Source organism: Pecten maximus, chromosome 9 (genome assembly GCF_902652985.1).
Source record: "Pecten maximus chromosome 9, xPecMax1.1, whole genome shotgun sequence".
NCBI lineage: Eukaryota > Metazoa > Mollusca > Bivalvia > Pectinida > Pectinidae > Pecten > Pecten maximus.
In genome coordinates this window covers 40042426-40054906 of record NC_047023.1, presented here as the reverse complement: position 1 = coordinate 40054906, position 12481 = coordinate 40042426, and the positions used below count along the sequence as shown (strand labels likewise).

Below are 12481 nucleotides of genomic sequence, written 5' to 3'. Positions count from 1 at the left end.
CTAAACATCAAGCTATCTAAGATGTATGTTTACCAGTTTTCCGCATACTCTATGTATGTCTCATTGGTGACAAAGGTTTGCGAAAATTTATGAACAATACAGCTTTTAAAAAGCCATTGAAAATTGTCAAACCATTATCGAATGTACTTACAAGGGAGTCATTAATGCAGATTTGTTCATTCATCTTGTGTACATATTTTATTGAATATTCCCAAGAGGGAGAAATGTAAAAAACAAAAAAAAATATTTCCAGGCACGACGAATTTGATTTATATTGATGTGCCAGTTCTAATAAGATTCATACCAAATAGTGTCGGCGGACAAGTAATGGACATTTACAGCCGAGAGGCATTCGTGCTATTTTATGTGGTTTATATAGGTTAATATACGCCTTGATTTTATTTTCAGCTCACACTAAAAACGAGTCTATAGACTCTTGCCTGAAGGAGACAAATCCCAGACTGACCGATGAACAGCGCCTCCTCATGATTTTGATGCGGTCTTACAATAACAAAACCAGACCAGTTTACAACGCGTCACATCCGGTCAACGTCAAGATCGGACTGAGCATCACACAAATATTTGATGTTGTAAGTTGTCTAATACCATACAGTTAAAGGCCAAGAGTTTGTGTTTGGCGTTGAAGCATTTTTAACATGTACTATTGAGATCGGTGATATACATGTATTTGGTATTGCACAACAGCATCTTTTTATATGATTTTTTCAAGTAAAACTGAATAGCACGTATCATTTCAAAGATATTTCTTTGAATAAACCAATTCAGTGAGTATTGGACACAGACTAAATCCTACATGTATATTTAAGCCGTCCCCCTCACGTGTAGCACGTAAATATAATTTGTTGTGATTTCCTCGTCAAACTATACAATAGTCGGGAATCAATCATGCTATAATTTCCGAATCGCCTTTGATCAATATCCAATGCCTGCTGGAGTTGTTACATAATTATATTCAGTCATAGAAAACAGGATCCTGATCCCGCAGAAACATCTGATGTTTGGCTAATTACAACCGTACTTGGAATATGTCTGTACGGGAATGTCTGTATCAAATAGCCATGTAACTTCGCGTGCATGTAAATGTTTGCCTCTTCCGATGGCTCGGTACGACACTGATACCAATGCGGGATTGTCCGTGGCAATGCTAACACATCAGTCTACGATCACATCCAAAATCGTCACAAATGTTTAAAAATCAGTTTATTGATCTGATTGGTCAATATAGCTCTTTAATTGTGACATCATGATTATTTCAATTTCAAAACTAATTGGTCATACCAAAACGTGATATTTCCATGAAACGGTTTCCAAGTAGTTTATACCTGATTAAATAGCCCAGTTTAGTGTACCGTAAATCTACGAAAAATCCAGCCTGAGTATTGTGTCAAAACTACAAACGTACTCTTACGCCAAATGGGGCATGTTGTAATATTGGACAAGCTGATTGTTCCCTATAAAACAACTTCTTATGTATGGTCATTAGTTGGTGAAGCGTGTTAATGAAGTGTAATGAAAAAAAAGGCATTATAAAATCAACAATTTGTTTATAAAGCAGATAAAATGATTCATATAACGTTTTTTATATATCATGTCTATATCGAAAGATGTAGTCAGTTTGAAGCTGATGTTTTTCCTCGTGGTCGGCTTTCTCTCCTTAATTGAATTACCTTTGGTGACTCCTTCGTGCTGTGGAAATGTTCATCTCTGTTACTTCTAAAACATAAGGCAGACTAGAGTAGCATTCCTGAGGCGGTATTCTGTGTGTTCTTGTAATGGTTTATTTTTTCTACCCCATTTTGTGAACATTTGATATTCGAGGGTTATCTAAATATTCGTGCTTTTGTGTTATTTTTCTATCCCGATGCTGTCAGATATACGCCTTGAATTTCCTACCACTCACAGCTGGATGTTGATTTCCATGACGTATTTGAACCTTCCTTTGATTTAGTGAGTTTCCAAATATCGGATTACTTACTTTCATTCCATACATTTCCAATCTGTCTGGAAATTCATATAAAATGGAAATCCGTGTACAACGTAACATCCAGGTATTTTACAAAAAATTGATTCAACATTCTCACTCTATTACCATGTCTTATTATAATATCACAATTATCACGGACATATGATATTACCATGTCTTATTATGATATCACAATTATCACGGACATATGATATTACCATGTCTTATTATGATATCACAATTATCACGAACCTAAAACTAGTCACGTCTTCTCTTGGTGTTACTACACAATGTAATCTGAGATATGGTAGGTAAACTCTTGGCCCAAGTAAAAAAAGGTCGTCACAAGGAGGAGATAGTTTTACCTTTGATTCAGTTCAAAAGTAAAGATACATAACACGCTATTTCAGATAGGTGAAATACCCCCCAATTTTTAAGTTCTATGACAATTTGTGTAGGAGATATAACACGAACAAGTTGTTTCTTATGTTAGTCAAAAGTCAAGATTGACTTACGCTTGGTGAAAGACACACCAGGTAAATAGTTCAAAGTATATTTTATGTATTATTATTTATTTATTTCCTCCAAATTGAAGAGTTACAAAAATAAATATACATTGTTGTCAAAAATAAACACATCAATTATTTACAGAGATGACCTGGTAAATGAATACATAATGAAATAGTTAAATACCTACATAATGAAAGGTCACGAAAGTAGCAAATGATACAAAATCATTACAATGCATGTGAAGCCTGAGGTTTCCAGCGGTTGGGGATAGACCTACCAGCAAAGTCCTCTCAGGCTTTCACAGGCATTAACACACACGAAGGGGTGATATAATAATAATAGTAGTAGATAAATAATTGATAAATCAATTGAACAGTTATTAATTTGGCACTACTCATGTGAAAAAAAAAAAAAACCATTGTATGCCATACATGTATTACACTATTAATGCTGATATAACAGCAACATTTTATCAACAAAAATAGCGCTATGCAGTACAAATATCACATGATCAGATGGACTTAATCTGTAGGGAAGACTACCACCAAGTAGTACATGAATTAAGTTATATTCCGATAAGGAATGTAAGAACACACTAAATTCTATATCATAAACAGCACTAATAAGACACCAGAGTTCGTCTCTAAGACTTTCAGTTTTTGTACAATGGAGTACTATATGTGATATACGGTCATCATGTAAAATACCACAGAAATGGCACAATTCTATAAGGTTTGTTGATCTTAAATCCGTACATAGTCGAACTATATTACTTAACTTGCTGAGATGTTCAGGGAATTTTAATGCTACTTTCCATAAAATATGTGGAGAAATTACATCTTGAATGAGCATTAACCTACAGAAATCTGAATCGTTATTCATTCTATTGTACATCATTAATTCTTCCCAATTAAAAACAGCTTTATAGACGATTGACTTCCATTTCGAACTACTTGGAAAAACTGTATCTGAAGTATACTGCAACAACTGATTAAACAAATCATACTTGCGAAGTATTCTCACGATATCAGGAATAAAACAAGTTTGACATGATTCCTTCAAAAGATACATGAATAGACGTTTGAGAAATATAGTATGAGTTAAGTATTTACTGTCCAGCCTGCAAAGACGACCAAGAAATAAAAGTTTTCTGATGTCAATATAACCTTCTATAGTGGTCCATCCAATTAGGGAAATGGCCATATCAGTTCTAGTTCTAATGTTTAATCCTTGAATGGATTTTACAATAAAATTTTGAGCGCGCTCTAATTTGATTAATTCGGTTCTCGATAATTGCCATAGTTCACACCCATACAGTGCAGACGGGAAAACTTTAGTCTTAATCATCTTTGAAACAGTTAAAGGATTAAGGGTCCTGGGGTGAGCACCAGATCGAACAAGAGCCATGGTTCCACTTTTCATTCTCTTACATGCAGACTCCGTTCTGTCTGCTGAACACAGTTTAAAATTCAAAGGTACACCAACGTGCGTAATATTCTCAACAACTGGTAATGCTTTACCATATAAATACAAATCGTTTACCAAAACTTGTTTTCTGCCTTTTGTAAAAACAACAATTTTACTTTTATCTACAGAGAATGAAAATCTCCATTTACAACTATAACTTTCACAAATTGTAACCATATCTTGTAAACCAACACTTGTGTTACTGATCAAACATATGTCATCCGCTTGTGTGGGGATATTAACCTTGGTATCAATAACAAAGGCTCCTTTTCCCGACAATTCGACATCAATTAATAGATCGTTGATAAAAACCAGGTACATTTTAGCAGATAAGGACCCCCTTGCAAGATCCCTCTCTCCATAAGAACAGGTGAAGATTGATAACCCTTAAAGGCAACGTGACTTACAAAGCAAGTATACATATTTCTCAATATAGTCCAAATTTTGCCTTTTGATACGCAATAACCCTTCGTGCCAAACAGTATCGAAAGCTTTTTTGCTATCTAAAAATGCTACGAAAGAATCAGAGTCATTTTCTAGATTATATCTCACACATTCCTGTAAGTTGAAGGAAGTGCATAGACTACATAAATTTTTCATATAAGCTTATTGTTGTCTGTTTGGAAATGTTTCAGAATCTAGTAAAAAATCCATTCTGACAGATAAAATTGACTCGAATATTTTAAAAAAGACAGATATAAGAGTTATACCCCTATAACTATTTGGGTCGTCTTTGGGTTTTCCATTACCCTTATACAAAGTAATCTGAGATATGGTAGGTAAACTCTTGCCCCAAGTAAAAAAAGGTCGTCACAAGGAGGAGATAGTTTTACCTTTGATTCAGTTCAAAAGTAAAGATACATAACACGCTATTTGAGATAGGTGAAATACGCCCCAATGTTTAAGTTCTATGACAATTTGCATAGGAGATAAAACCCAAACAAGTTGTTTCTTATGTAAGTCAAAAGTCAAGATTGACCTACGCTTGTTGAAAGACACACCAGGTAAATAGTTCAAAGTATATTTTATGTATATTTACATTCTATGTTGCATTTGCCTATATGTCGTTAGTAAACCAAATTGTATTCATCAGACTGTATACTACAATTTACAGTGATTCGGTCAGAGTAGGGATACAGCCCCAGGTGTTGCTGGTCAAAACAATGGCCGCCAGTTACTTTCGGCCTGGAGAGCTTTCGAATGTTAGCATTTATAATCCACAACAAAAAATAAAGCCATTTCACAAGTTATGAGAGTAATATTTTATAATCAAAACAAAATGCAGTCAACACAAAATAACTATAAGCGCCGTTCTTGATCTAGAAATTATGAAAATGTCAATGTTGTCACACTCACAGGGGCTCGTTTCCGAATTTTCAGAAATTAAGATACGGCAACATTAAAAGACCAGTATTTTTTTTATTTATTTTTTTTTAATTTAGAAAAAAATATAATCTTGTGAAAGTCGGGAGTATAGACATGGTTTCTGATTGTGTATGTATATAGGATTTTAGTTTTGTGGTTATTCACTGATGTCAAAGGCCTACCTTACAAAATCGAGCCCCTGTGAAGTTGAAGATGTGACTGGTTAGACTTAAATCTGTTTCGATCGAAATATCCTTGGAATCTTTTTAACCTACTGTCAAGACGACTTTCATTAAGAATTTAAGAACTGATATTCTTCTGAAAATAACGTAAATCCAGTCGATAGCAACGTAAGTATTTCCGAGGAATCGAGTCTGTCCTGTAGTCAATACCCGTTCAAAGATGCATTACTTCTAAATGTTAACTGTATAGCATTGCGCCGAAAAACGGCTTGGATTTTAAACAATCAGAAATTATGCAATTGTGAATAATTTGACGATATCTACAAACGTATATGAACTAGAAAATAAAGCCAAATTTGTGCAAAACCATTGTATGTGTTTGCTATTAATAACGACACGAAGGACTATATTATTCCTTCTGGAAATTTCGGCTGTTCCGGTATTTGAACTAGATGACGTCAGTGATAGGATAAGCGGTAAATTAGAACGCGTCATAATTTACGGTAAATAAAAAAAATCTTAACTAATGTAAATATAAGCATTGAACTGTTACCAAATGGTAGTATACAGTCGATATGAATGTTAGGGCGACATGAAATATTTATCTGTCACTCAAATTGTATTCATATCGACTGTATACTACCATTTGGTAACAGTTCAATGCCTAAATGACGTTCCAGTAACAAAAAGTGTAGAAAATAGGGCTTTCACAAGTTTTCCCTTCGGTGTAGGTCAAAAGTCAGAATGTAGGTCATTGAAATGTAGGTCATAGTGACCTACTTTTGGATCATGACACACTGCGTTACCTGACGTTCCAGTGACAATTACCCGGTACGGTATGGGATACATATACATGTGTAGAGCTCGACCAATCATGGTATAGTAATATGTCACAGTCACGCAATACAATTCCAATGGGGAACCAACATACATACCATATGACATGACGATAGTAATGTATTCCCTGTTTTCAAGCTTTTTACGACAGTTTCATAATGCAAATTTACGTGAATATGCCTCATGCAAGAAATAGTATAAAGATGTTATCTAAATAAGCTGTTTTAAAAAAACACAACCACTTATTCGTGTTATGAAGTACAATAAAAACATCATATCAATATTAATTTTGAGAAATTGGTGTACAATGTTAATTTTGAGAGATTGATGTAACTACAATGTTAACTTTGAGAGATTGGTGTAACTACAATGTTAACTTTGAGTGATTGATGTAACTACAATGTTAACTTTGAGTGATTGATGTACAATGTTAACTTTGAGAGATTGATGTAACTACAATGTTAATTTTGAGAGATTGATGTAACTACAATGTTAACTTTGAGAGATTGGTGTAACTACAATGTTAACTTTGAGTGATTGATGTAACTACAATGTTAACTTTGAGTGATTGATGTACAATGTTAACTTTGAGAGATTGATGTAACTACAATGTTAACTTTGAGAGATTGATGTAACTACAATGTTAACTTTGAGTGATTGATGTAACTACAATGTTAACTTTGAGAGATTGGTGTAGCTACAATGTTAACTTTGAGGGATTGATGTACAATGTTAACTTTGAGAGATTGATGTAACTACAATGTTAACTTAGAGAGATTGATGTAATTACAATGTTAACTTTGAGAGATTGATGTAACTACAATGTTAACTTTGAGAGATTGATGTAACTACAATGTTAACTTTGAGAGATTAATGTAACTACAATGTTAACTTTGAGAGATTGATGTAACTACAATGTTAACTTTGAGAGATTGATGTAATTACAATGTTAACTTTGAGAGATTGATGTAACTACAATGTTAACTTTGAGAGATTGATGTAACTACAATGTTAACTTTGAGAGATTGATGTAATTATAATGTTAACTTTGAGAGATTGATGTAACTACAATGTTAACTTTGAGAGATTGATGTAACTACAATGTTAACTTTGAGAGATTGATGTAACTACAATGTTAACTTTGAGAGATTGATGTAACTACAATGTTAACTTTGAGAGATTGATGTAACTACAATGTTAACTTTGAGAGATTGATGTAATTATAATGTTAACTTTGAGAGATTGATGTAACTACAATGTTAACTTTGAGAGATTGATGTAATTACAATGTTAACTTTGAGAGATTGATGTAACTACAATGTTAACTTTGAGAGATTAATGTAACTACAATGTTAACTTTGAGAGATTGATGTAACTACAATGTTAACTTTGAGAGATTGATGTAACTACAATGTTAACTTTGAGAGATTGATGTACAGTGTAACTACAATGTTAATTTTGAGAGATTGATGTAGATACTATGTTAACTTTGAGAGATTGATGTAACTACAATGTTAACTTTGAGAGATTGATGTAACTACAATGTTAACTTTGAGAGATTGATGTAGATACTATGTTAACTTTGAGAGATTGATGTACAGTGTAACTACAATGTTAATTTTGAGAGATTGATGTAGATACTATGTTAACTTTGAGAGATTGATGTAACTACAATGTTAACTTTGAGAGATTGATGTAATTACAATGTTAACTTTGAGAGATTGATGTAACTACAATGTTAACTTTGAGAGATTGATGTAACTACAATGTTAACTTTGAGAGATTGGTGTAACTACAATGTTAACTTTGAGAGATTGATGTAACTACAATGTTAACTTTGAGAGATTGATGTAACTACAATGTTAACTTTGACAGATTGGTGTAACTACAATGTTAACTTTGACAGATTGGTGTAACTACAATGCTAACTTTGAGTGATTGATGTAACTACAATGTTAACTTTGAGAGATTGGTGTAACTACAATGTTAACTTTGAGAGATTGGTGTAACTACAATGTTAACTTTGAGTGATTGATGTACAAATGTAACTACAATGTTAACTTTGAGAGATTGATGTAACTACAATGTTACCTTTGAGAGATTGATGTAATTACAATGTTAACTTTGAGTGATTGATGTACAGTGTAACTACAATGTTAATTTTGAGAGATTGGTCTAACTACAATGTTAACTTTGAGAGATTGATGTAACTACAATGTTAACTTTGAGAGATTGATGTAATTACAATGTTAACTTTGAGAGATTGATGTAACTACAATGTTAACTTTGAGAGATTGATGTAGCTACAATGTTAACTTTGAGAGATTGATGTAACTACAATGTTAATTTTGAGTGATTGATGTAACTACAATGTTAACTTTGAGTGATTGATGTAACTACAATGTTCAATAACATGTCCGTATGGAATGATTCCCCATATGAATTTCGTGATAATGAAAGGTTACACAGCTTAAATCAAATTAATCAAATCAAATGCAGAGGCATTTACATTATTTACAGCATAGTCAAACATTAATTCCTCTAATCTAATATTTATTATTGCGCGGCATGTGTTTTTCATCTTAAAACCATGCTTCAATTTATTTTACACTTTAGTTGAGTGCTGTGTGATCGCCAGAATTATCGCCGACTTAATTGACTCTCAAATCTGTAGTGTAATTTCGTGTTGCGTAACCGGTGTGGAGAATTAGTGGCATTAGAAAGCTCCATCTTCCCCCACTTTAGTTGGATATAATTAATGCTGAAATGTCAGAAAGCGTCAGAAGTAGGAGCGCAGGTAATTAATATTACACAAATTTTATACCTAAATGTACTGTTCATAACGAATCTGTCACGGTAACCACAGGCTTTATATTGCATAAATGCATGTTTTTTTTAAATATTTTTTCAAGTTCAGGTTCTTAATTAACTTTGAGCCTTCCGACATATCAGTATACGCAATATACAAATTTACATAATACTGACAACATCAAAAATGATAACATCGTGCCAGAGACAATATACTCGGAGAGCATAACTAAGTTAACGGAATTCTTTTGACATTTAAAGATTGAATGTTGCTTTGGTCGTTTAATGGGATGATAAATTGGATCGCTCTTGAGACAAATTTACTGAATTGCTTCTTATATCTGAATTAAGTTTTGTTCTCAATAAATTGAAGAAGTACAAGTCTACAGTTACTAGAACGTTTAACTAGAGTTTAATGGTTCGGGTTAGAAATTATAATCCGTTATTAAAGGGTGATCAAACAGTTTTATTTTGACAAAATTACGAATATGGAACACATTTACCATGAAACAATATAGAAAACAGCATGATTTAATGGAAATTTTAATTCTGTCGTTAAATTTTTGAAATTATTTTAAAAAACCTTCGCCAACTGCACGGAAGAATAGTATCAGGCGCTTTGATGGGCTGTTTTCGAAGATTGCAAAATGTTTTCGTTTGCGAAGCAATTCTTAGTGTCGAGGGACGATTTTTTTTTAAAGATTTGTAGATTTAGATCTAGTCAATGCCATCTGGTGCTTTTTCAGATAAAAATTTAAATGATTTAGTCAATCCGACAGACAACATTTTTTGGTTGAGTCATTTACACTATCATTGGATATCATCACAAAATGTATTTCTAATGCGAAAGACAGATTTTTTTTTCTCCGACAAAAACTTCATGTCGTTTGTCTGGTATGACCAAATCAAAGTCCGTAAACTCAAGCCCTGAGAGGTAATAACCCGATACAAATTATATCTAATGTTTATTTCTACACCATTTTTTACCAAAATTAATTGTTTACACTATAAACAACCAGTGAGTTGAAGAAAACATGTAGTGTACTTTGTTGCAATCATGGTACAAGAATTTCTTTTTCAATAACGTATTTTGTTTCATCACAAATTATCTACTTGAGACGTATATATAAATAACACGCATGAAAGCCTATTTCTCCGGCACATTTCCCAGACGCACATCAAAGTCGAGTTACTTCTTCATTACCTGGTATTCCGTTATAATTTGTATACCTCAAGATAATTAGACATCGACTTTTTGTGGCTACATTAGTGAAGCATATCGTTGATTAGCTGAATCAATAACAGCGCTTTACAGGTAAAGTAACACTGACGGATCCAATATGAATACTGTAAAGAGGTTGACTTTCAGAGTTTATTTTTCGCGGTTGTGAAGTAAACACTTCAGAACATTGGTGTGTATATTTTATATGGTCTGTATATTTCATATACGGTGTATATATTTTATAATTTCATATGCGGTGTGTATATTTTATAATTTCATATGCGGTGTGTTTATTTTATCTGGTGTGTATATTTTATATGGCGTGTATATTTTATATGGTGTGTATATTTTATATGGTGTGTATATTTGATACGGTGTGTCTATTTTATATTTATATGGTGTGTATATTTTATATGGTGTATATTTTATACGGTGTGTAAATTTCATATGGTGTGTATATTTTATATGGTGTGTATATTTTATACGGTGTGTATATTTTATATGTTGTGTATATTTTATATGGTGTGTATAGTTTATATGGTGTGTATATTTTATACGGTGTGTATATTTTATACGGTGTGTATATTTTATATTGTGTATATTTTATATGGTGTATATTTTATATGGTGTATATTTCATATGGTGTGTATATTTTATATAGTGTGTATATTTTATACGGTGTGTATATTTTATATGGTGTGTATATTTTATATGGTGTGTATATTTTATATTGTGTGTATATTTTATATGGTGTGTATATTTTATATGGTGTATATTTTATATGGTGTGGATATTTTATATGGTGTGTATATTTTATATTGTGTATATTTTATATGGTGTGTATATTTTATATGGTGTATATATTTTATATGGTGTGTATATTTTATATGGTGTGTATATTTTATATGGTGTGTATATTTTATATGGTGTATATTTTATATGGTGTGTATATTTTATATGGTGTGTATATTTTATATGATGTATATATTTTATATGGTGTGTATATTTTATATGGTGTGTATATTTTATATGGTGTGTATTTTATATGGTGTGTATATTTTATATGGTGTGTATATTTTATATGGTGTGTATTTTATATGGTGTATATATTGTATATGGTGTGTATATTTTATATGGTGTATATTTTATATGGTGTATATATTGTATATGGTGTGTATATTTTATATGGTGTATATTTTATATGGTGTGTATATTTTATATGGTGTATATTTTATATGGTGTGTATATTTTATATGGTGTGTATATTTTATATGGTGTATATTTTATATGGTGTGTATATTTTATATGGTGTGTATATTTCATTATTGCGACTATAACGAAATCAGATCCCTCGCGATTACTATCAACTATACATACAGTACACCAGTAAACCATATTTCTTGTTAAAAGCATCGAATTTAACAGTTTTCAACATAAAATAAAGCAATAATGATAAAAAACAAAAGAAATCTACATGAAATATTTACATTTGATGTGTTTCCTATCGGTTCTATCTGTCCTGCCTGTGATGCATTTGATATCTTAAACATAAAGCTTTTTGATATTTTAGTATTGAAACCCATCGTATATAAATGTATTATCTGAACATTTAAAGTGTAGTGTTTAATAGCCCGCCATCTATATGCGGTTGGTATTTATTTATTTATGATACTGATGCTTAGCCACGAAATCAACATGATATCCCTTTGAAGTTATTTTTGTTTCAGTTTACTAACTGCAATACATCAGAATTTGAAATAAAAGTGCTTTGCGGTGTCAGCTTATTTCATTTTCTAATAGAAAGTGTCTTTCAATAACACATACATTTTGTATACGACATGTTATTCGTTAGTGTTAAAAGCTTTTAATGTAACGTGGCGTTAATTTTCGTGACGAGTTCAGAATTTGGAGGGGGGGGGGGGGGGGGGGGTAGGGAGGAGGAACATAAGTTAAACAGCACAAACACGGCATGTATATGAAAATATCTCGAATCGGCCAAAGCGAGATATTATTTGATATCAACAACTTATGTTTACTTTATTTTCAGGCTTTCAGTTTGGTAAATCGATGTATATGTTATAAGTCGGAGTGAATGAGCTCCTTATA

At 32.0% G+C, this 12481-nt stretch overlaps 1 protein-coding gene across 1 annotated transcript in view; it reads left to right on the top strand.

Annotated features, from left to right (window-relative positions):
* Positions 1-12481, top strand: part of LOC117334631 (neuronal acetylcholine receptor subunit alpha-10-like) — a 63663-nt gene that overhangs the window by 38539 nt on the left and 12643 nt on the right. Inside the window, 1 exon segment of the mRNA XM_033894348.1 lies at positions 409-590. Within this exon segment, the coding sequence (XP_033750239.1) occupies positions 409-590 (182 nt within the window).